Source organism: Heptranchias perlo, unplaced genomic scaffold, assembly GCF_035084215.1.
Source record: "Heptranchias perlo isolate sHepPer1 unplaced genomic scaffold, sHepPer1.hap1 HAP1_SCAFFOLD_382, whole genome shotgun sequence".
Lineage (NCBI taxonomy): Eukaryota > Metazoa > Chordata > Chondrichthyes > Hexanchiformes > Hexanchidae > Heptranchias > Heptranchias perlo.
In genome coordinates this window covers 109,107-135,657 of record NW_027139394.1, presented here as the reverse complement: position 1 = coordinate 135,657, position 26,551 = coordinate 109,107, and the positions used below count along the sequence as shown (strand labels likewise).

The 26,551-nt window shown below is 46.8% G+C and overlaps 1 protein-coding gene across 1 annotated transcript in view; it reads right to left on the bottom strand.

Annotated features, from left to right (window-relative positions):
• Positions 1-26,551, bottom strand: part of LOC137311688 (collagen alpha-2(IX) chain-like) — a 139,557-nt gene that overhangs the window by 87,960 nt on the left and 25,046 nt on the right. Inside the window, exons 6-14 of the mRNA XM_067978754.1 lie at positions 25,210-25,245; positions 25,027-25,050; positions 21,289-21,342; positions 16,322-16,375; positions 15,301-15,348; positions 12,408-12,464; positions 12,115-12,168; positions 4,175-4,228; positions 969-1,022 (exon numbers count right to left, since the gene is read on the bottom strand). Coding sequence (XP_067834855.1) covers positions 969-1,022; positions 4,175-4,228; positions 12,115-12,168; positions 12,408-12,464; positions 15,301-15,348; positions 16,322-16,375; positions 21,289-21,342; positions 25,027-25,050; positions 25,210-25,245 — 435 coding nt within the window. The remainder of the gene's footprint in view (positions 1-968; positions 1,023-4,174; positions 4,229-12,114; positions 12,169-12,407; positions 12,465-15,300; positions 15,349-16,321; positions 16,376-21,288; positions 21,343-25,026; positions 25,051-25,209; positions 25,246-26,551) is intronic.

Below are 26,551 nucleotides of genomic sequence, written 5' to 3'. Positions count from 1 at the left end.
GACACGAAATTCAGTTCTATTGAAGTCAACGAAACGGAATACGGGGCGGAGCGTTGACTGGGGCCGAGGGTCGAACTGGACGGGGGGGGTCGAACGAGGCAGAGCGTCGAACGGGGCCGAAGGTCGAATGGGGTCGAGGGTCGAACAGGGTGGAGGGTCGAACGGGGCCGAGGGTCGACTGGATGGAGGGTCGAACGGAGCCAAGGGTCGACTGGATGGGGCGTCAAACGGGGCCGAGGGTCAAACGGGGCCGAGGGTCAAACAGGGCCGAGGGTCAAGCGGAGCCAAGGGTCGACTGGATGGAGGGTCGAACGGGACCGAGGGTCGAACGGGTGACCGATGCCATACCCCCTGTTTTGAGTCCCCTGCCCATCGTTCAATTTCACCCCGCACTGACTTCGTCACAGTGCAACAAAATCTAATGCCATTTTATCTACGAGAGTTACATAAAAGTAATTCCCTCACACACTCCAGAATGAGGCGGCTTTTGGTGGCAGCGAGTCTCCCCGTGGAATAGACACGACATCCAACGTGGTGCCTGTGGGTCTCCAAATATGGTTAACAAGGCCATGTGGTCTTATCACCTGCAGCCGCTGCCTGGTGCTTTGTTCACCACACATGTCGAGCAGTGCTGACCCTCCGCCCCCTTTAATCAACTATTCCACCGAATGATAGCACAGGGTGAGCCAATGATGGAGAAGAACAGCTGAGATTCGGGCTCTGGAACCAGCGGCCTTGCCGATAACACTGGGAGTATGTTGAAGGGCTGTCAAACTGTTCCGACATTATGAATTTAATAACGCGTCCATTTCCTGCAGAGGTTTGAGAAATGTTGGGAAGAGAGTTTTTTGTAAAGGCTTGGTGGGGGGAGATAGAGAAGGGATTGGGGAGAAGGTTGGGGACAAGGTGGGAGCACGGTGGGGTGAGAATGAAAAGGTGGGGAGAGATATACTTCAAAAGTTGCTTACTCGTTGACCTTTTGGTCCCAACATACCAGGGTATCCGCGAAGACCCTGAGGGCCCTGTAGGTTTAAAAAAAAATGTGTAAGTAAGTAAGTTATTAAGCAAAGCATATTAAGCTCCAACTTCGAAGGCTGTGCTCCTATTCCCTCCTGTATACACAGCCCAGACTCCTCGGCCCTGAAATTTCCAAGGCCCTGCTCCACCAATCAAAGTGCAATCGAGCAGAACCCCTGCCCGCCCTAGCCCTAGGCTCGAGATTCTGTCCCAAATCCGGGGACAGGGTCAATTCGCACAGCGATCTGGCACCCCCGCCCCGGTTGTAAGGCGGAGCAGCATCATGATTATCTGTCCAAGATCGTCCTGAGACCCAGCGGGGCCAAAGAAAAGAATGAAATCTTTGAGCCTATGGCTCTAAAGGGAGCCTCTGGGATTGATTTTTTGGCCTAGGAAATGTCTGGGGCCTTTCGGAAGGCCTTGAAGGGACAGCTCTCAATTAGCTTGAGTTCCATTGAGACCTTTTAAGGGCGTAAAGGGCAGAATTCTTAGGGTAGGCAGGAACGTCCCCGTGCCCCCAGTCCCCCCCCCACCCCGCGCTGACCCCCCCATTCCCCCCCCCACCCTGCGCTATCCCCCCTCCTCCCCAACATGCCCTCTTAACTTGGGAGGGAGCAAACTAACAGAACCGCTGAGTACTTACCTTGTATCACCCGCTGTATCTGGGTATGTCAGTCTGTATTTCCTGTAACTTTCAATCCCACCCAGACCAGATACTTACCCAGCTCCTTCTGAGGAATGAGCCATTACAACATCAGCAGCTTTTGCTGGGGGTCTGTTCCACATCCACTACTCTGTGAGGGGGGGAGCAACGAATCTTCTAACCTCTGAACTCTGGTCTGGTAGGACATTTGCTCAAAGCCTGAGTAAAATAGTCTGCTTACAGCTACATCATCTCTATCGCACAGCATATTACTCACAAGCCTAGGGCATTCTCTGTACCTCTAACCTACCATCATTTGGAAGCCTGGGCCATACTCCATTGATCTAAGCTCCCATCTTGCACAAGCCTTGACCCTACTCTGTACGGCTAACCTCACTTAATAGACAAGCCTAAGGCCTATTCTATATGTTTACATTGAGTCTACAGCACAGAAATAGGCCATTCGGCCCAACTGGTCCATGCCGGTGTTTATGCTCCACACGAGCCTCCTCCCACCCTCTTCATCTAACCCTACCAGCATATCCTTCTATTCCTTTCTCCCTCATGTGTTTATCCAGCTTCCCCGTAAATGCATCCATTCTATTCGCCTCAACTACTCCTTGTGGGAGCGAGTTCCACATTCTCACCACTCTCTGGGTAAAGAAGTGTCTCCTGCATTCCCTATTGGATTTATTTGTGACTATTTTATATTTATGGCCCCTCGTTCTGGTCTCCGCATGAGTTGAAACATCTTCTCTATATCTACCCTATCAAATCCTTTCATTATCTTAAAGACCTCTATCAGGTCACCCCTCAGCCTTCTCTTTTCTAAAGAAAAAAGTCCCAGCCTGCTCAATCTTTCCTGAAAGTTATAACCTCTCAGTTCTGATATCATCCCAGTAAATCTAACCTCTAGGGTTCACAGCCCACTCGCTTTCAATGGGGATTCCTCTTCTGAGCGCTGCCTCCTGGGAGATCAGAGCTTTAAATTTTCCAGCTGCAATACGCCCCCCTCTCCTGGTTCTTGGACCTTCTCGCACAACAGCTGCTGGCCTGAAACCACGAGCAAAAATACTCAACTACAGGGGATCCAGCCTTTATAAGGTAAATATAATAACATACGTAGAAGTGATCAGGTGTCATGTGATCAGATGTCACATGATCAGGCATCACATCATCAAATGTCACGTGGTCAGAACATCATGTGATCAAACCTTCAGGAATGCCTCCAACCCTATTAACCTCACTTAGGGCTGAGGGCCTATTCTATATGGTTAACCTCACATCATAAACAATCCTAGGGCCTATTCTATATGGTTAACCTCACATCATAAACAATCCTAGGGCCTATTCTATATGGTTAACCTCACATCATAAACAATCCTAGGGCCTATTCTATATGGTTAACCTCACATCATAAACAATCCTAGGGCCTATTCTATATGGTTAACCTCACATCATAAACAATCCTAGGGCCTATTCTATATGGTTAACCTCGCATCATAAACAATCCTAGGGCCTATTCTATATGGTTAACCTCACATCATAAACGATCCTAGGGCCTATTCTATATGGTTAACCTCACATCATAAACAATCCTAGGGCCTATTCTATATGGTTAACCTCACATCATAAACAATCCCAGGGCCTATTCTATATGGTTAACCTCACATCATAAACAATCCTAGGGCCTATTCTATATGGTTAACCTCACATCATAAACAATCCTAGGGCCTATTCTATATGGTTAACCTCACATCATAAACAATCCTAGGGCCTATTCTATATGGTTAACCTCACATCATAAACAATCCTAGGGCCTATTCTATATGGTTAACCTCACATCATAAACAATCCTAGGGCCTATTCTATATGGTTAACCTCACATCATAAACAATCCTAGGGCCTATTCTATATGGTTAACCTCACATCATAAACAATCCTAGGGCCTATTCTATATGGTTAACCTCACATCATAAACAATCCTAGGGCCTATTCTATATGGTTAACCTCACATCATAAACAATCCTAGGGCCTATTCTATATGGTTAACCTCACATCATAAACAAGCCTAGGGCCTATTCTATATGGTTAACCTCACATCATAAACAATCCTATGGCCTATTCTATATGGTTAACCTCACATCATAAACAATCCTAGGGCCTATTCTATATGGTTAACCTCACATCATAAACAATCCTATGGCCTATTCTATATGGTTAACCTCACATCATAAACAAGCCTAGGGCCTATTCTATATGGTTAACCTCACATCATAAACAATCCTAGGGCCTATTCTATATGGTTAACCTCACATCATAAACAAGCCTAGGGCCTATTCTATATGGTTAACCTCACATCATAAACAAGCCTAGGGCCTATTCTATATGGTTAACCTCACATCATAAACAAGCCTAGGGCCTTACTGTGCACGAGTACAGCCAGTCTCCCAGTAACCATGTGTATAATCTTTGGGAGTTGCCCACAGTAAGGAATAATCAGAAATACTTTACTGGTTGGCCAGGGATGCCTTGTTCTCCAGAAATGCCAACTGCACCTTTAATGCCCTGGACAGAAAGAGAGAACAAAATATTACATTCTTCATTGATAAACACTTCCACAGTGCACAAGATAACGTTCGGTCGGCCATGTAACTGCCTGTCGAAAAACCAAACCGGCATCAGCCGGCGAGGCCAGCCAATGATATCACTCAATCATCACACACCAGAGGGGTTAAAACGTCAAAAATCTGAAACCCGGCTCCAAAGGGCCCACTTCCGGTTTAACCGGGGTGGGTTGGAGGGGCGGGTGAGTAACCTGCCCTCGAGAGGCGGGTCAGTAATTTAAACATGTTAATGAGGCTACGTGCCTCAGATTTGAACAGACTTTCACGTTTAACGGCTGCCGGCCGTGTTTCCCAGGGCTCGAGAAACCTGGCAGCTGGAGGGAGGCGGCCGGATCCAACAGGTAAATGTCCTTCCAGCACTGCTGGTGGGTCAGGAGGAGCAGGAGAGCTTACCCACCTCCGGCCCACCAAACAAACCTGCTTCCCCCCCGCCGTGAGCTGACGACCCTCCTCCACGATCGGATGCCCCCTCCGATCTCCTCGCTGATCCGCGATCTCTCCCTCCCTCCCTCACTCCTCTCCGGACCCCGGCTGCAGCCTTGTACCACAGACCTTCCCGCCGGCCAGCCTCTCAGTCTGGCCAGGAGAAGGAGGCAAAAAATTCAAATGATGTCCAGCAATTAAATTCGGCAGGACCTCCGCGCTTCCCCATTTCCGGTTTCCCAGCTGCTATGACCACCCCACCCCCCTCACTCCTTCCCCACTTCCCCGTAAATATCGGGGGCCACAGAACTGACAGCAACTCCATCTCACTCCGCACGGGCACTCACTATTATCACACTCATTGCTATCACACTCACTCCGCATGGGCACTCATTATGATCACACTCACTTCACATGGGCACTCAATGCCATCACACGCACTCATTATCACACTCACTACACAGAGGCAACAAAAACTACTTGCATTTATATAGTGCCTTTAATGTAGTAAAACGTCCCAAGGCGCTTCACAGGAGCGGTTTGCAAACAAAATTTGACACCGAGCCACATAAGGAGATATTTGTACAGGTGGCCAAAAGCTTGATCAAAGAGAGAGGTTTTAAGAAGCGTCTTAAAGGAGGAGAGAGGGAGAGGTTTAGGGAGGGAATTCCAGAGCTCAGGGCCTAGGCAGCTAAAGGCTCGACCGCCAATGGTGGAGCGATTAAAATCAGGGATGTGCAAGAGGCCAGATTTGGACGAGTGCAGAGATCTCAGAGGGTTGTCGGGCTGGAGGAGGTTACAGAGATATGGAGGGGAGAGGCCATGGAGGGATTTGAAAACAAGGATGAGAATTTTAAAATCGAGGCATTCCCGGACTGGGAGTCAATGTAGGTCAGTGAGCACAGTGGGTGATGGGAGAACGGACGAAGCTTGGTGTGAGTTAGGTTATGGGCAGCATAGTTTTGAATGAGCTCGTGTTTATGGAGGGTGAAAGGTGGGAGGCCGGATAGGAGAGCATTGGAATAGCCAAGTCTAGAGGTAACAAAGGCATGGATGAGGGTTTCAGCAGCAGATGAGCTGAGGCAGGGGTGGAGATGTTATGGAGGTGGAAGTCGCCGATCTTGGTGATGGAGTGGATATGGGGTTGGAAGCTCATCTCAGGGTCAAATAGGACGCCAAGGTTGTGGACAGTGGCCAGGGAGAGGGATGGAGTGGGTGGCTCGGGAACGGAGTTTGTGGCGAGGACCGAAGACAATGGCTTCGGCCTTCCCAATATTTAGTTGGAGGAAATTTTTGCTCATGCAATACTGGATGTCGGGGACAAGAAAAGTGACAAATCAGAGACAGTGAAGGGGTCGAGGGAGGTGGTGGTGGAGTAGATTTGGGTGGCCTCAGCGTACATGTGGAACTTGACGTTGTGTTTTCGGATGATGTCGCTGAGGGGCAGCATTTAGATGAGAAATAGGAGGGGGCCCAGAATAGATCCTTGGGAGACTCCAGAGGTAACGGTGAAGGAGCAGGAAGAGAAGCCATTGCAGGTGATTCTCTGGCTACGACTGGATAGATAAGAATGGAACCAGGCGAGGGCAGTCCCACCCAGCTGGACAACGGAGGAGAGGCGTTGGAGGGGGATGGTGTGGTCAACCGTGTCAAAGGCTGCAGACAGGTTGTTTTATGACTGCATTAAGAGCAAGAGGATAACTAAGGAAAGATTAGGGCCCATTAGGGACCAAAAAGGTAAACTACATGTGGAGGCGGAAGATGTGAGTTTGGTTCTTAATGAATACTTTGCATTTGTCTTCACAAAGGAGAGGGGTGATACAGGGATTGAAGTTAAGGAGGAGGAGTGTGAAATATTGGTTGGGATAAACATAGTGAGAGAGGAAGTATTAAGGGGATTAGCATCTTTGAAAGTGGATAAATCACCAGGGCCGGATGAAATGTATCCCAGGCTGTTAAAAGACGTCAGGGGGGAAATAGCGGAGGCTTTAACAATCATTTTCCAAACTTCACTGAATACAGACGTAGTGCCGGAGGATTAGAGGACTGCTAACGTTGTACCATTGTTTAAAAAGGGAGCGAAGGATAGACCGAGTAATTACAGGCCAGTCAGCCTAACCTCGGTGGTGGGCAAATTATTGGAATCAATTCTGAGAGACAGGATAAACTGTCACTTAGAAAGGCACGGACTAATCAAGGACAGTCAGCACGGATTGGTTAAGGGGAGGTTGTGTCTGACTAACTTGATTGAATTTTTCGAGGAGGTGACAAGGAGGATCGATGAGGGTAGCGTAATTGATGTAATCTACATGGATTTTAGCAAGGCTTTTGACAAGGTCCCACATGGCAGATTGATCAGAAAAGTAAAGGCCCATGGGATCCAAGGGAATGTGGCAAATTGGATCCAAAATTGTTTCAGTGGCAGGAAGCAAAGGGTAATGGTCGATGGGTGTTTTTGCGACTGGAAGGATGTTTCCAGTGGGGTGCCGCAGGGCTCGGTACTAGGTCCTTTGCTTTTTGTGGTATACATTAACGATTTGGACTTAAACGTAGGGGGCATGATTAAGAAATTTGCAGACACAAAGATAGGCCGTGTGGTTGATAGTGAGGATGAAAGCTGTAGACTGCAGGAAGATATCAATGGACTGGTCAGATGGGCAGAAGAGTGGCAAATGGAGTTCAATCCGGAGAAGTGTGAGGTAATGCATTTGGAGAGAGCAAACAAGGCAAGGGAATAAACAATAAATGGGAGGATACTGAGAGGTGTAGAGGAAGTGAGGGACCTTGGAGTGCATGTTCACAGATCCCTGAAGGTAGCAGGACAGGTAGATAAAGTGGTTAAGAAGGCATATGGAATGCTTTCCTTTATTAGCCGAGGCATAGAATATAAGAGCAGGGATGTTATGCTGGAACTGTATAAAACACTAGTTAGGCCACAGCTTGAGTACTGCGCACAGTTCTGGTCACCACATTACAGGAAGGATGTAATTGCACTAGAGAGGGTACAGAGGAGATTTACGAGGATGTTGCCAGGACTGGAGAATTTTAGCTATGATGTCAGATTGGATAGACTGGGGTTGTTTTCCTTGGAACAGAGGAGGCTGAGGGGTGATTTAATTGAGGCGTATAAAATTATGAGGGGACTAGATAGAGTGGATAGGAAGGACCTATTTCCCTTAGCGGAGGGCTCAATAACCAGGGGGCATAGATTTAAAGTGATTGGTAGAAGGATTCGAGCGGAAATGAGGAAAATATTTTTCACCCTGAGGGTGGTGGGGGTCTGGAACTCACTGCCTGAGAGGGTGATGGAGGCAGAAACCCTCAACTCATTTAAAAATACCTGGATGTGCACCTGAAGAGCCGTAACCTGCAGGGCTACGGACCAAATGTGGGAAAGTGGGATTAGGCTGGGTGGCTCGTTTCTCAGCCAGCGCAGACATGATGGGCCGAATGGCCTCCTTCTGTGCTGTAAATTTTCTATGATTCTATGAAGAATGAGGGATAGTTTACCACGATTAGAGTCACATAGGATGTCATTTGTGACTTTGATAAGGGCCGTTTCAGTACTGTGGCAGGGGCGGAAACCTGATTGGAGGAATTCAAACATGGAGTTGCGGGAAAGATGGGCACGGATTTGGGAGGCGAGAACACGTTCAAGGACTTTGGAGAGGAAAGGGAGGTTGGAGATGAGGCGATAGTTTGCAAGGACAGAGGGGTCAAGGGTGTTTCTTTTGAGGAGGGGGTGATGACAGCAGATTTGAAGGTGAGGGGGACAGTACCTGAGGAGATGGAACCGTTAACAATATCAGCTAACATGGGGGCCAGGAAGGGAAGTTGGGTGGTCAGCAGCTTAGTGGGAATAGGGTCGAGGAAGCAGGAGGTGGGTCTCATGGACAAGATGAGCTTGGAGAGGGCATGAGGGGAGATAGGAGAGAAACTAGAGAAAGGTGTGAGTTCAGGGCTAGGGCAGGGGGGATGCGAAGGGGAGGTTTAGTTCGGTGGACTGGGGAAGGGAGGGGAATGGCAGAGGCAGCTGAATGGATGGTCTCAATCTTAGTGACAAAGAAGTCCATGAGCTCCTTGCTCTTTTCATTGGAGGGGGCCGGGGAGAGAGGTTTAAGAAGATGATTTGTAGTGAAGAAGAGAAGCCAGGGGTTATCTTGGCATTCCAGGATGATCCTGGAATAGTGAGCAATTTTGACAGAGAAGAGAAGGACGCAATAGTGCTCACTATCATCAAACTCACTCCACATGGACACTCACCATTATCACACTCACTCCACATAGACACTCATCATTAGCACACTCACTCCACATGGACACTCACCATTATTACACTCACTCCACATAGACACTCATCATTAGCACACTCACTCCACATGGACACTCACCATTATTACACTCACTCCACATAGACACTCATCATTAGCACACTCACTCCACATGGACACTCACCATTATTACACTCACTCCACATAGACACTCATCATTAGCACACTCACTCCACATGGACACTCACCATTATTACACTCACTCCACATAGACACTCATCATTAGCACACTCACTCCACATAGGCACTCATCATTCGCACACTCACTCCACATGGACACTCAACATTATCACACTCACTCCACATGGGCACTCACCATTATCCACTCACTCCACATGGGCACTCACCAATATTACACTCACTCCACATGGACACTCACCAATTTTACACTCACTCCACATGGGCACTCACTGTTTTCACTCACTCCACATGGACATTCACCATTATTACACTCACTCCACATCGGCAAACACCAATATTACACTCACTCCACATGGACACTCACCATTATCACACTCACTCCACAGACACTCACCATTATCACACTCACTCTATATGGACACTCACCATTATCCACTCACTCCACATGGACACTCACCATTATCACACTCACTCCACATGGGCACTCACCAATATTACACTCACTCCACATAGACACTCACCATTATCACACTCACTCTATATGGACACTCACCATTATCACACTCACTCTATATGGACACTCACCATTATCACACTCACTCCACATGGACACTCACCATTATCACACTCACTCTACATGGGCATTCACCAATATTACACTCACTCCACATGGGCACTCACCAATATCACACTCACTCCACATGGACACTCATCAATATTACACTCACTCCACATGGACACTCATCAATATTACACTCACTCCACATGGGCACTCACCAATATCACACTCACTCCACATGGGCACTCACTATCACACTCTCTTCACATGGACACTCACTCCACATGGACACTCACTATCACACTCACTCCACATGGGCACTCACTATCACACTCACTCCACATGGACACTCACTATCACACTCACTCCACATGGACACTCACTATCACACTCACTCCACATGGACACTCACTGCCATCACAAGGCTCACCGTGCCCTTGGTCTGGACTAGTCAGCACCAAATCAAATTCGAACACTAGCTTTGTTTGGCATTATCGTGCCATCAGCATTTTCAAAAGATGCTGATCGGCAGATCTAGACTTTAGGCTCTTTCTCACACACACTCTCTCACACAGATACTCTCTCCCCTCTCTCTTTCTCACACACACTCTCTCACACAGATACTCTCTCCCCTCTCTCTCTTTCTCACACACTCTCACACAGATACTCTCTCCCTCTCTCTCTTTCTCACACACACTCTCTCACACAGATACTCTCTCCCCTCTCTCTCTTTCTCACACACACTCTCTCACACAGATACTCTCTCCCCTCTCTCTCTTTCTCACACACTCTCACACAGATACTCTCTCTCCTCTCTCTCACACACACTCTCTCACACAGATACTCTCTCCCTCTCTCTCTCACACACACTCTCTCACACAGATACTCTCTCCCCTCTCTCTCTTTCTCACACACACTCTCTCACACAGATACTCTCTCCCCCTCTCTCTTTCTCACACACTCTCACACAGATACTCTCTCCCCTCTCTCTTTCTCACACACACTCTCTCACACAGATACTCTCTCCCCTCTCTCTCTTTCTCACACACACTCTCTCACACAGATACTCTCTCCCCTCTCTCTTTCTCACACACACTCTCACACAGATACTCTCTCCCCTCTCTCTCTTTCTCACACACACACTCTCACACAGATACTCTCTCCCCTCTCTCTCTTTCTCACACACTCTCACACAGATACTCTCTCCCTCTCTCTCTCACACACACTCTCTCACACAGATACTCTCTCCCCCTCTCTCTCACACACACTCTCTCACACAGATACTCTCTCCCCTCTCTCTCTTTCTCACACACTCTCACACAGATACTCTCTCCCTCTCTCTCTCACACACACTCTCTCACACAGATACTCTCTCCCTCTCTCTCTCACACACACTCTCTCACACAGATACTCTCTCCCCTCTCTCTCTTTCTCACACACACTCTCTCACACAGATACTCTCTCCCTCTCTCTCTTTCTCACACACACTCTCTCACACAGATACTCTCTCCCCTCTCTCTCTTTCTCACACACTCTCACACAGATACTCTCTCCCCTCTCTCTCTTTCTCACACACACTCTCTCACACAGATACTCTCTCCCCCTCCCTCTCTCACACACACTCTCTCACACAGATACTCTCTCCCTCTCTCTCTCCCTCACAGACACTCTCACACACACACACACACACAGATACTCTCTCCCTCTCTCTCTCACACACAGATACTCTCTCCCTCTCTCTCTCACACACACAGATACTCTCTCCCTCTCTCTCTCCCACACACACACACACACACACACAGATACTCTCTCTCTCTCTCTTCCTCACACACAGATACTCTCTCCCTCTCTCTCTCACACACACAGATACTCTCTCCCTCTCTCTCTCTCCCACACACACACACACACACACACAGATACTCTCTCTCTCTCTCTTCCTCACACACAGATACTCTCTCCCTCTCTCTCTCTCCCACACACACACACACACACGCAGATACTCTCTCTCTCTCTCTTCCTATCACACAGATACTCTGTCCCTCTGCCTTTGTAACACACACACATTCTCTCTCTCACATACACTCACACACTCCCTCTCTCACATTCTCTCTCACTCTCACTGTCATGCTCACCCTCTCTCTCACTTCCCATCGACACACACTATTCTCTTACAGTAGTAATGACTGTTGCTGTTGTAACATACAAATGCTTAATCCACTCGTACCAAATGCCCCTCTGTGCCATTGTAACGGAGCCATTAGCTCGGTTAATGTTATCAGTTTAAGCTGTCCGTTAAAACAGCAGGGAGAGGAATTTAAAATAACCGTGTCAAGTGTTTGTGTGATGCCATCAGCACACCACATGGTTACTCACCGACGGTCCCTGTCGGCCGGCATCTCCGAGGGCACCTGGTCGGCCCTTGTGTCCCTGTGAATGAAAATGTTGTGGTTGTTTTGTTAATTGCCGTTCATTTAATCTCTGTCTAAACAGTGACTCCGGCAGCACCAAGCATGCTGGGCCAATCATTCTACATTGGAATGGCCTGCCTTTGGTGATATTTAAGAATTTGTAGCTCACTATTTTATTCAGCTGTGTTAAACTACTTACATGCTATAAAATGCAGAGTAAACAAGCACGTTTAGTTCCGTGTGGAAAAGGGGACTTACCTTGAGCCCCTGAAGTCCTTGTGGGCCTTTTAGTCCAGGAGGGCATGAGGTTGGGCACTGGAGTAAGACACAAAACAAAGAGTTTAGAGACAAAATCTGTGACGGAATTAATTTTGGGGCCAGCGCCGCATTCCCCCAATTGAGAAGCCGCTGCACTTTGCCCTCTGACTGGTAAATGTTTCGCCCACACAAACCCAATCACGGACCCAGGGCCTCGGACTACAGCCAGAGTGGATTTTTCTCCAGCTCTGCTGCTTGCCTGACGGCAGTGAATGATGCTGGGGTTTAGTCCTGCTTCGGATTGCCAACTCTGGTTGGATGTATTCCTGGAGGTTTCATCGCATGACCTCCAGGCTCCAACTGCCTCACCCAGTCAAATAGCCTTTATTTCCCATCTCCAACAGTCTTATAACTAATAAACAAAAGTGTTCAAAGAAAAAGAAAAAAAAAAACAATTCTTTTTATTGCCCCTTTGATTTCTCTCTGGGAATTGTTCGCGGCAGTGTCCTGGAGATTAGTCTTTAACTCCTGGAGACTCCAGGGCAATCCTGGAGAGTTGGCAACCCTGGTCCTGCTGCTCCCGAGCACTTGGTCTATTCTTTACACATAAGCCCGGACAGTGAGCATTCTGTGGGGTGGGGAGGGGGGGACATGGCTGACTCCTCATCTGAGGGGGGCCCACACTTCCCAGTGGGGCACAGCGGCTCGCAATGAGGAGCACACAGCCTGCCCATTGGTTTCCTTCCCTAGCCAAGGGATGCTGAAGACTAATTGTTCAGCCCATACTTGCCCCACCCGAGATCATCCGGCACACTAGAGACCAGTGACTGAACCTGTCAGTATAACTCAGGGCCACACTGGACGGAAGGAATCCAACAGCCCAAAATATTAAATATCATTGAATCTTACAGCACAGGAGGAGGCCATTCAGTCCATCGTGCCTGTGCCGGCTCTTTGAAAGAGCTATCCAATTAGTACCACTCCCCTGCTCTTTCCCCATAGCCCTGCAAATTTTTCCCTTCAATTATTTATCCAATTCCCTTTCAAAAATCACTATTGAATCTGTTTCCACCGCCCTTTCAGGCAACGCATTCCAGATCATAACAACTCACTACATGGAAAATTTTCTCCTCATTTCACCTCTGGTTCTTTTGCCAATTATCTTAAAATATAAACAGACTGCATTCTTTTCTACCTTTCCTCCCTTCTTACTTAGTTACAGATGTGTGTGCACGTGACCTTTACTTGTATCGAACAAGTGACCTCCTGCAAAATGCTGAGATTCAAATCAGTTCTCCAGTAAACTACTCTGCAGACTTTTTCATAATTCATCATCGTGCGCACCAGCACAACTGAGCACACCAACGGAACTGAGCACACCAACGGAACTGAGCACACCAACGGAACTGAGCACACCAACGGAACTGTGCACACCAGCACAACTGTGCACACCAGCTGATCGTGCACAACTGCGCACACCAGCGGAAATGTGCACACCAGCGGAAATGTGCACACCAGTGGATCGTGCACACCAGTAGATAGTGCACACCAGCGGATAATGCACACCAGTGGATAGTGCATACCAGCAGATAGCGCACACCAGTGGATAATGCACACCAGTGGATTGTGCACACCAGCGGATCTTCTCCAGCAGGGCTGACGATGACTCACAGGATACGCTAACTGAAGACTAAGTAGTAATACTGAGGACTGAGTACAGAGCCTGAGAAGCCTGAAGCTGTGGGCCTCACCACTGGCTTCAGGCCCTTGTGGCTGCTGTTGGGAGACCAGGAGCACGGGGTTTCCACGCCCAAACCATGAACGTTGGCCAAAGAATAAATTGGCGACATACCTTCCAGCCTTGCTGCGGGACCCCCTCAGACCCAACCCCCTGCCCCCCCCACATCCTCCGATCCGAAGGGGTGACCAGCACAAGACCCAAGGATCCCCAGCCAACAACACAAGGGGAAACTGAGCTGGGGGGACAGGGAACAACCCATCCCACCTCATTTAGAGGAGATCACTGGGCCTGCGCCCGACCCCAGGGGAAGCCCCGGGGCAACATAAAGGGGCAGAGAGCCAGTGTACTGACCTTTGTGAAAGGGGAATGGGCATTCCAGCGGCAAAAGTCAGAAAAGTCAGCCCCTAAAAGTAACTCACTGCTTTGTGTAATACCTGTCTATATTACAGCACTGTGGAGGCAGTGCTATAATAGAGCTACCACATTACACTTCCAGGTGCTGGGCTAAATGGTCACTTACATATGGAAGTTACAACACGGACACAGGCCATTCTGCCCTCATCAGCCTTTACACTCCACACTCATCACATTTATCCACCTTGTTTCCAAATCCCTTCATCCCCTTATTCTTTAATATCCAATTTAATCTTGAATGTTGCCATAATGTCTGCCTGAACCACTAATCCTGGAAGTGAATTCCACAGCCTCACAACTCTGTGTGAAGAAGTTTCTCCTGCCCTCTGTTCTAAACCTCTTACATTTAATCTTGGATCTATATATCCCTTGTTCTTGATCCCTCAACTACTGGAAAGAGTCTGTTTCTATTTACCCTGCTCCATCCTTTCATTAAACACTTCTATTATATCGCCCTGCAATCTGCGTTGTTTGAAGAAAAAAAGCCCCAATTTTTCAAGTCTTTCTTCATATTTGTATTTCCTCATTCCAGGCAGCATCCTCATGAATCTGCGTTGTAACTTTGTGAACTTAATGTCACAGCAACTCCATGTGCTCAGGTTGTCCTGGTCTCTGCATTTGCCCACAGTATCAAGCAGCTGATGCCAGTACAATGTAAACCAAATCGTAGTGGAACTGCTTCCAACATATAAACGGGGTATGATGCAACACTTGAACGTTGAATGGGGCCATTCTTACCAGGAGGTCCGCACTCCCTTCTGCACCGTGCAGGTTACCAGGCTGCCCCTGTACAAACAGAGCACACAAAAGTCACCATCAATCCACTCAGACAGTAATTGGATTCACGTCCTATCAGGCTGAAAGGTTAGTAGTTGTTTGGGATTAGATTCCAACCCGTCACTCACTCCTGGGTATCTGTTATTCTATGTATCAACCACCTGAACCCCTCAATTAGATCCCAGCCTGTTACTCACTCCCAGGTATCTGTTATTCTATGTGTAAACCACCCGAACCCCTCAATTAGATTCCAGCCTGTAAATCACTCCCGAGTATCTGTTATTCTATATAAAAACCTCCCCCCAAACCCCTCGATTAGATTCCAGCCTGTAAATCACTCCCGGGTATCTGTTATTCTATATATAAACCCCGCCAAACCCCTGGATTAGATTCCAGCCTGTAAATCACTCTTGGGTATCTGTTATTCTATATATAAACCCCCCCGAACCCCTCGATTAGATTCCAGCCTGGAACTCACTCCCGGGTATCTGTTATTCTATATATAAACCTCCCCCCAAACCCCTCGATTAGATTCCAGCCTGTAAATCACTCCCGGGTATCTGTTATTCTATATATAAACCCCCCCCCGAACCCCTCGATTAGATTCCAGTCTGTAACTCACTCTCGGGTATCTGTTATTCTATATATAAACCCCCTGAACCCCTCGATTAGACTCCAGCCTGGAACTCACTCCCGGGTACCCATTATTCTATAAATAAACCATGTGAATTCTTTAATTATATTCTAGCCTGTGATTCAATCTTGGTTATTGTTTATTCTGCCTGTTAACTTGTCAGTAAGCTAAACAACTGAGTAAGGTAATTCTGTACAGTACAGTAGATCTCAAAGCCACATATTCTACAACAGGGCAGCAGTAGGAGAGTTTGCTGATGGTCCTCAATTATCTTCATATTAGAAAATAAACCATTAGGCTCACAAAATAAAAGATGATTTGTAAAGATAGTTATTTCGAATGACGTACCTGTTGACCTGGTGGTCCCGGCCGGCCCATTGGTCCAATCTGTCCCGTTGCACCCTTAAAAATAATAAATGAATTGTAGCTCAGCAACATAACTAGGCCTTAACTGTAAAAAACAGTGAGTTCAGTAACAGAGTGATGTGAAATGTGGACAAGTGTCGAGGTTGAGAAAGAATAGCAAAGTGTAGGATGTTCAAGATGTAAGTGGGAACAGTAAGAACAGTAAGGAAGCGTAGGAGACCAGAGTGCAGGGAAGAGTAAGGCAAAAAAGGTGAGGCCATAAAAAAAAGGCAAACTGAATCCTCGGCTTTGTATCTAAAGACATAGGGCCAGAAATCGGTCCTGAAATAACGGAGGAGCCCAACAGCGCCCTCAGTTTTTGGTGGCGAATTGAAGGACCAAGTTCTCGCGTTTGCACATGCTCAGTGAAACGTGGAAATCTGGAACTCACTCCCAGTGATTCCCCGGAGATATGACAGCTTCGGATTAAAGGGCCATCGCACGCTGCAATCAGAAAAATCATTGAAAAATCGCCAACCTGCTTAATCTGCCCAGCCTGAAAGTAACTAATTACTCCCCAAACAGGTACGCTTAAAAATACCAGGTCTAAACTAAGTTTTAACAGCGTGGTAAGTCTTAATGACTGAAAAATGTGGAGTCTCATATTAATCCTTATTTTAAATAGTTTTCGGTCATTAAAAAAAAATTGAATATTAAAAATTAAACTTTTTTCTACTTTTCCCTTCTGCTTCTTTAATTTAATTCAATTATTTCTTTGGCTTTTTATAAAAAAATTATAATTTTTATTTACAATGACACCCAGAACACTAACTTTAAATGAATGAAGTCTGCTCGCCTACTTGAGCAATGCAGCCTGAATCTGTGGGCGGGTCTTCTCTTCCTGACAGATTTTGTGGGCGTGTCTTCTCCTCACAGATGTTTCCAGCCGTGCAGCAACTCACGCTGCTCACAGGCCGGGTTGATAGCTCACAGTTTTCTTAAAGTTCAAATTCAAGCAATTTGACGCCTCAGAGCCCGCAGTAAGTATTTTTGTTAATTTAATTCGCAGGAGCTGTGGTGAGCGTTACCTCACAGCTCGGAGCGATTTCTGGCCCAATATACCAAAGCAAGGAAGTAATGCTGAATTTGTACAAGACTTTAGTTCAGCCTCAGTTGGAATATAGTGTAGAGTTTTGGGTACCCCATTATAGGAATGAGATTAACTGTGGAAAAGTGCACCATAGATTCACTGGGATGTTATCAAGGTTGAGGGGGTCACAGTTATGGAGAGAAATGTGAGAAGTTAGTGCTTGTTTTATCTAGAGCTGAGGAACAAGAGCTGACTGATAGCCTTTCATAATCTTGAAAGCCTCTCTGAGGAGGTCGGAATGAGCCTTGGCTCAATGGTAGCAATTTCACCTCCGAGTCAGGAAGGTTATCTGTTCGAGCCCCACTCCAGACAGCCCAGCGAGGGGAGATGAAAGTTCAGGTCTCTGAACACTGGGTGGGCATACAGTAAGATGCCTGTGTCCGCTGGGAGTGGAGTGGAGTGACCCTCCCCTCGTAACCCCGGTGAGCAGGAGAGCAGAGCTCTGGCCTCTCATTACTGGATTGACGTCCAGCGGGGTACTTGCGTCAGATGGAAGTGGAGTAGCGACCACTCCCCCATCACATCTAACTGGTTCTCCTGGTCGGGAGATGTATCAGTGTAATGAGCTGCCCATGTGAAAGGGCCTTTGTTAAGGAAACAACCCAAAGCATAATCTGCTGGATATAAAGCAGTGGAAGAAATAGGCTGTCTTGTGGATTAGACTGGGTGGGATATTAAAGGGAATGGGAAGTGAACAGAAAAGTGGGATTAGACTAGATGGGATATTAAAAGGTTTGGGGAGCGGCACAGGCTCGATGGGCTGTATGGCCTGTGACTGTACTGGAACTTTCTATATTCTATAGAACAGACGAGGAAAGGATAGAAGAAATGTAGTGTAGGGAAGGATAAGGTAGGATAGAATTGTGTCGTAACGGTAGCATAGAAGAGCATGCAGTGGTACGATTACAAGGGTATAGTGCAGGGAAGGATAGAACAAAGTTTTGTACATAGGAACATAGGAACAGTGCCTGCTCCGCCATTTGATAAGATCATGGCTGATCTGTGATCTAGCTCCATATACCTGCCTTTGGCCTATATCCCTTAATACCTTTGGTTGCCAAAAATCTCAGATTTAAATTTAGCAATTGAGCTAGTATCAATTGCCGTTTGCGGAAGAGAGTTCCAAACTTCTACCAGAGATAGAATAGATTATATGGTAGGGAGAGGGTAGAAGTGTACATTAGGAAAAGGTAAATTACTGGATAGAGATGGGCTGAGGTGTACAGAAGGAAAAAGTGGAACATTGGTCTGTTGAGGGTACAAAACATATGTAGGGCCGGGTAGAATAGTGTATTGGAGGTTACTGCAGTAAAGGTTAGTGAAAGGGTAGAGTGTAGGGAAGAAGGGCAGCACAATGAAGGATAGAGAAGGGTACAGGAGTGGGTTGGGGACAGGTAGAAAAGGGTACAAGTGTGGGGTAGGGAGAGGTAGGGAAGGGTACTCGATGGGTCAAATGGCCTGTTTTTATACTATAACATTCCAGGGAGAGCAGACAATATACGATAGTGATGAGTTTAAGTTCAGGTGGGGAGCAGTAGGACAGTGAAGGATACAAGACTTTCATATAGGGAAGGGTAAGAGTTGCTGTAGGGAAGGAGAGGAGACTGTTGTGTAGAGAAGGGTTTGAAGAATGTAGGGAGGGAAGAGAAGACTAGGTCTGGGTAGATTCTAGAAGGGTAGGACATAATACTTTGGGATACAGTAAACGGGTAGAGTCATGACATGAGGTGAGTGTAACAGGCTTGGGAGGAACAGGTGACTTTGGACCTATGGTTCCCAAAACTCTCCACCACTGGGGTTTTCCTCACCTCATGTCCGGGTCTGTTGTAGACTCATTGATAGAGATTGATTGCTATGATTAGTCAACAACTCCATTATCGTTGTATCATGGGACTACCAGGATGGTAGAAGGTGAACGAGGTGGATCATATTCTTTTTTCGCCTAGCAATTCCTATGTTCCTATGACAGTATTGAATAGAGAAGGGAGTAAGTATAGAATTGCATAGAGAAAGATAAAAGCAGCATTAGCACAGAAAGGTAATCATATTCATATGGAGAAGGGTAAAATCACGCCGTGCAAGGAAAGGCATTGGATAGCGAAGAGTAAAACTGTATCGGGAGATAACAATAGAATAATGGGAAGGGCAGCACAATGCTGAGAGAGGAGTGGTATAGCAGTGAAGGGTAGGGCAGTTTAAAACTGTTCAATATACAGAAGGGAAGAAAAATGTTGGATGGGGAGGAAGTAGAGGTTGTCTCGGGTAGTCAGGGTTGGGTCTGGAACCAGTAAGGTAGGAGCTTGTTTTACAAAGATTAATGAATTGATGATAAATTGTAACATTTTGAAAAACAGTTTTTACTTTTTATACCATAGTGCGATTCAAGAGTTCCAAACTAGGAGTCTCTTCAGACTCCTGATATCTGACTGTCACAAGTCCAAAGCTGGGCTTGCTGTCAAAATGGAGAAACTGTCTTGATGTGCATTTTATGAAATATTGAACAGATCTTTCTGGATACATTGCTGATCCAACATGTCTTTTGGGACCAGGATTCTCCACCTCACCAGCTCTAAATCTCCCCGATGCCACAGAGGAACCAGATACTTCCCACAGGACAGGAGAGAGAAAGCTGGAGCCTGAACTACCCTGGGTCATTCTTGTGGATTTTCTTATAGCTGACTCTAGACCAGCATTGGCAAAGATCTGGGAACAGTGGAGCACAAAGGGTAAGGGGTACATCTTACGATTGGGTACCACCAGCGCAGAGAATCATAGAAATTTATGGCACAGAAGGAGTGTCTGTGCTGGCCGAAAAAGAGCTATCCAGCCCAATCCCACTTTCCAGCAATTGATCCATAGCTCTGTAGGTTAAGGAACTTCAGGTGCACATCCAAGTACTTTTTAAATGAGTTGAGGGTTTCTGCCTCTACCACCCTCTCAGGCAGTGAGTTCCAGACCCCCATCACCCTCTGGGTGAAAACATTTCTCCTCAACTCCCCTCTAATCCTTCTACCAATTACTTTAAATCTATGCCCCCTGGTTATTGACCTCTCCGCTAAGGGTAATAAGTCCTTCCTATCCACTCTATCTAAGTCCCTCATAATTTTATACGCCTCAATTAAATCACCCCTCAACCTCCTCTGTTCCAAAGAAAACAACCCCAGCCTATCCAATCTTTCCTCAGAGCTAAAATTCACCAGTCCTGGCAACATCCTTATAAATCTCCTCTGCACCCTCTCTAGTGTAATCACATCTTTCCTGTAATGTGGTGACCAGAACTGTACACATTACTCAAGCTGTGGCCTAACCAGTGTTTTATACAGTTCTAGCATAACCTCCCTGCTCTTATATTCTATACCTCGGCTAATAAAGGAAAGTATTCCGTACACCTTTTTAACCACCTTATTTATCTGTCCTGCCACCTTAAGGGATCTGTGGACATGCATTCCAAGGTCTGTTCCCTCTGTTTTGCACAACGGGAGCACATTATTGGGAATTTGTGGCCTGCACAATCTTCCCTCCGTTAATTTTAATGGATGGAAAACTGTGTTGTCAGAACTCAGACAACTGACCTCCGTACCTGAATTCCCATCATGTGTTCCTGCTGTGCAAAGCTTCTAAATCACCTTCTGAAGGACAATAAATGCCAGCCTTGCCAGCGACACCCACATCCCAAGTGTGAATAAAACATATAATGCAGCTCCTGTGTACAGTACATTAATATTTCTAGATGCCACTTGTGGCAATGAGACTTTGAATTACTATCAGGTTAAAAAGTTAAAGGAAGCAGAATAATGCTTCTTATTTAATTGTCACTTACTTTAGCTCCTGGACGCCCAATTTCTCCAGGAAGGCCAATCGGACCAACAGGACCCTTAAGACAAGACAAGGTTAGACAAGGTTAGATAGATAGCCACTTATCACAGGCCAATCCTGTCCAGACCCAAGAACCACAGGAGCATACCTTCCAACAGGAACACTCGGAGATTGATCAGAGGGGAACCTGCACGGTCCCCGTTATATCACAGGCCAATCGTCCTGCCCCTTCCACCAGGCTGGCAGAGATTGGCTATAAATAGGACTCCCAGAGGTCTTCAGCCCCTCAAAGCCAATTTAAGCAGCAGGAGAATGTAGATTCTGCGACAAGTCTGTCCAGAAGTTGGGGACAGTTCAATCTCCATGCAAAGAAATATTTTTGAAGTACGGGATTTCCATGGGCTGTTTAATTGTTTGCAGCCATTTCAAACCTAGTCTCATCGGATTTTTCAACCGAGCCAGGTGAGACACAGCTTAGTAAGTAGGATATAATTAATAGGATAAAATTCTAACCGGACTAGACAGACTAGATGCAGGGAGGATGTTCCCGATGGCTGGGGAGTCCAGAACCAGGGGTCACAGTCTCCGGATACGGGGTATGCCATTTAGAACCGAGATGAGGAGAAATTTCTTCACTCAGAGGGTGGTGAACCTGTGGAATTCTCTACCACAGAAGGCAGTGGAGGACAAGTCATTAGATGCATTCAAGAAGGAGATAGATATATTTCTTAATGCTAAAGGGATCAAGGGATATGGGTAAAAAGCGGGAACAGGATACTGAGTTAGATGATCGGCCATGATCATTTTGAATGGCGGAGCAAGCCCAAAGGGCCGAATGGCCTACTCTTGCTCCTATTTTCTAATCAATACTTTGTATACCAACACCTCAGGTTCTGAAACAAAATGGTTACAGAGAACACAATTCTTCTAACTTCCTTTGATTTGCAGCTCATTAATCCTAAAGTATTTCACATCTTGCATGAGAAAAAAAGAAAGACGCATATTTATATATCGCCATTCACATCCTCAGGATGTCCCAAAGTGCTTTGTTGTCCATGAATTGCTTTTGAAGTATAGTCACTGTTTTTCCCCACATTACAACAGTGACTACACTTCAAAAGTATTGCATTGGCTGTGAAGCACTTTGGGACATCCTGAGGTCGTGAAAGGTGCTAGAAATATAAGTTCTTTCTTTTAATTTTGTGGGCAAATGCGACAGAAAATTTGTGCACAGCAAGATCCCACAAACAACAATGAGATGAATCACCAGTTGATTTGTTTTGGTTGCATTTGTTGAGGGATGAATGTTGGTCAGGACACCAGGGTCTTGGGATCTCTTACATCCACCTGAAATGGCAGTTTAATGTCTTGTCTGAAAGACCGTTTATCTGATAAACTGGACTTTCCAAAGCAATCTAACTAAGGAGCTGATTAATGGGGTCCCGTGTTCCCCATGTATTTCATACCTTGCAGATTTCAGCTACAGATGAAGTGTGAAATGCAGAGGGATTTAGGAGCCTCGTATTCATGAGAATTAGAAAATTGGACATAATTCGGAATCAGAACCCCAGGTATTGGTTTTCGGTCATCAGGTATTGATATATGAAGTATTTGTATTGGGATGCAAGGTATTGGTGCAGCAGTAATTGGTACACCAAGTATTGGTATTCATCAACCTGGCATCGGTACACAGCATTAATATTGCTACACCAGGCACTGGTACACCAGGAATTGGTACTGGTATACCAGACATTGAAGTATCAGGTATTGGTACTCAAAGCACTGGTACATCTGGTACTGGTATTTGTGTAACAGGAACTGCTACATCAGGCATTAACATTGGGAGGACAGGTATTGGTACGTCCCTGGGCAGTCACCCTGTTATGCATCTTGCTTATATGTAAGGGAAGCACCTGAATCAGTGGTTTGGCATTTAGCAAGTGTCCTGTAACTTGATGGCTGACAAGATCAGTTCACCAGCACCATTCCCCTAAATGACAGGCCAAATAACTGACCTCTTCTCTCAGTGCTGTTCAGTTAGCGGTGCAGAAGTGCATGTGTCCTAATTCCCCCTTCAAATTCTCTCTCTCTCTGGGGTCAACTCTCAGTGCCCTCTCCTGGTGTTACCGGGGTGATAACGGACTCAGAATGGGCTCAGTGACCTTTTGAAAGGGGCCATTTTAGAATCATAGAATCATAGAAGTTACAACATGGAAACAGGCCCTTCGGCCCAACATGTCCGTGTCGCCCAGTTTATACCACTAAGCTAGTCCCAATTGCCTGCACTTGGCCCATATCCCTCTATACCCATCTTACCCATGTAACTGTCCAAATGCTTTTTAAAAGACAAAATTGTACCCGCCTCTACTACTGCCTCTGGCAGCTCGTTCCAGACACTCACCACCCTTTGAGTGAAAAAATTGCCCCTCTGGACCCTTTTGTATCTCTCCCCTCTCACCTTAAATCTATGCCCCCTCGTTATAGACTCCCCTACCTTTGGGAAAAGATTTTGACTATCTACCTTATCTATGCCCCTCATTATTTTATAGACTTCTATAAGATCACCCCTTAACCTCCTACTCTCCAGGGAAAAAAGTCCCAGTCTGTCTAACCTCTCCCTGTAAGTCAAACCATCAAGTCCCGGTAGCATCCTAGTAAATCTTTTCTGCACTCTTTCTAGTTTAATATTATCCTTTCTATAATAGGGTGACCAGAACTGTACACAGTACTCCAAGTGTGGCCTCACCAATGCCCTGTACAACTTCAACAAGACATCCCAACTCCTGCATTCAATGTTCTGACCAATGAAACCAAGCATGCCGAATGCCTTCTTCACCACCCTATCCACCTGTGACTCCACTTTCAAGGAGCTATGAATCTGTACTCCTAGATCTCTTTGTTCTATAACTCTCCCCAACGCCCTACCATTAACGGAGTAGGTCCTGGCCCGATTCGATCTACCAAAATGCATCACCTCACATTTATCTAAATTAAACTCCATCTGCCATTCATCGGCCCACTGGCCCAATTGATCAAGATCCCGTTGCAATCCCAGATAACCTTCTTCACTGTCCACAATGCCACCAATCTTGGTGTCATCTGCAAACTTACTAACCATGCCTCCTAAATTCTCATCCAAATCATTAATATAAATAACAAATAACAGCGGACCCAGCACCGATCCCTGAGGCACACCGCTGGACACAGGCATCCAGTTTGAAAAACAACCCTCTACAACCACCCTCTGTCTTCTGTCGTCTGTTGAAATGGGCCTCCCGCTGGGTGTCCAGGATGCCGCCTGTTTCAGGTGATCAGCCCCTCTTAAAATGGAAATCGGGGGCCTCTGACATAAGATTGCCATTTTAGGTGGGCACTGGTCAGAGTCTGCATCATGCTCACTCCGATCTGACACTCGGGCGATGGAGCCGAAGAGACCAGGCAATGGTAAACGTGCAATTATTTTTGTCCCACTCCACCGCTCTTTCCACATAGTCCTTTTCGAGTACATCTCCAATTCCCTTTTCAAAGTTATGACTGAATCTGCTTCCTTTCTCTTTCATTGGGCACAAAATGGAATCAGGAGAAAAAACACATTCAAGAGCAAAGTGTCACGAGCTCTCTGCCCACGTAACATGGGTTGGAAAAATAAAACTCAGCACCAACTAAAACAGTTACAGACATCACAAACTATTCATATCCAGCCTGATAGTAATTGAAATTTCGATAAATCTGTTAAACTTACAGGTAGTCCCATGGTTCCAGGCCCCTAAAAATAAACCAGACACAAAAAAAAGTAATCAGCAAGATCGTGACAGAACCTGACCAATGGAGGAACAATTGACAAATTATTTTATAATGAGGTGTTAATACCAGGGTTTGATTTGACAGAGCTGGAGGTGGTGTGATGATTGGGGGTTATACTCACCGGGGGTCCAGGACGTCCAGGTAAGCCCACCTGACCCTGGAAAAGAAAAGAAAATATTTAATGATTATATAAACTCAGTTAGAGTGCAGAGTGAGGAGAGGAGGCTCCTCCTCCCTGTGCTGAAATCAACACTCACTGGAGTAGATCTTGACTTTGTGCGATAGTGTAGCGAGCCAGCAGCCTGTTTTACATCTCTGCCCATTTTTATCTCCATTGAAGTCAACGGAAGTGATAATTGGGAGAGATGTAGAACGGGCTGCTGACTCGCTATCTCCGTTTTACACCGTCGCGCAAAGTCAAGATCTACCCAATTGCGCCTTCTCCAACGCTGATAGATCCTCTCCCAGGATCTGAAAACTGGTGCACTTCTACCCCCCTCAGTCTTCCCATCTCCGTGGGATCTGTACAGGGGGGGGGGTCTCACAGTGAGACCTGTACCTGTAACAGGGGAGGGGGGTCTCACAGTGAGACCTGTACCTGTAACAGGGGAGGGGGGTCTCACAGTGAGACCAGTACTGTAACATGAGGGGGGGGTCTCACAGTGAGACCAGTACCTGTAACATGGGGAGGGGGTCTCACAGTGAGACCAGTACCTGTAACATGGGGAGGGGGTCTCACAGTGAGACCAGTACCTGTAACATGGAGAGGGGGTCTCACAGTGAGACCAGTACTGTAACATGGAGAGGGGGTCTCACAGTGAGACCTGTACCTGTAACATGGAGAGGGGGGTCTCACAGTGAGACCTGTACCTGTAACATGGAGAGGGGGTCTCACAGTGAGACCAGTACCTGTAACATGGGGAGGGGGTCTCACAGTGAGACCAGTACCTGTAACATGGAGAGGGGGTCTCACAGTGAGACCAGTACTGTAACATGGAGAGGGGGTCTCACAGTGAGACCTGTACCTGTAACATGGAGAGGGGGGTCTCACAGTGAGACCTGTACCTGTAACATGGAGAGGGGGTCTCACAGTGAGACCAGTACCTGTAACATGGGGAGGGGGTCTCACAGTGAGACCAGTACCTGTAACATGGAGAGGGGGTCTCACAGTGAGACCTGTACCTGTAACATGGAGAGGGGGGTCTCACAGTGAGACCTGTACCTGTAACATGGAGAGGGGGTCTCACAGTGAGACCAGTACCTGTAACATGGGGAGGGGGTCTCACAGTGAGACCAGTACCTGTAACATGGAGAGGGGGTCTCACAGTGAGACCAGTACTGTAACATGGAGAGGGGGTCTCACAGTGAGACCTGTACCTGTAACATGGGGAGGAGGGGTCTCACAGTGAGACCAGTACCTGTAACATGGAGAGGGGGTCTCACAGTGAGACCAGTACCTGTAA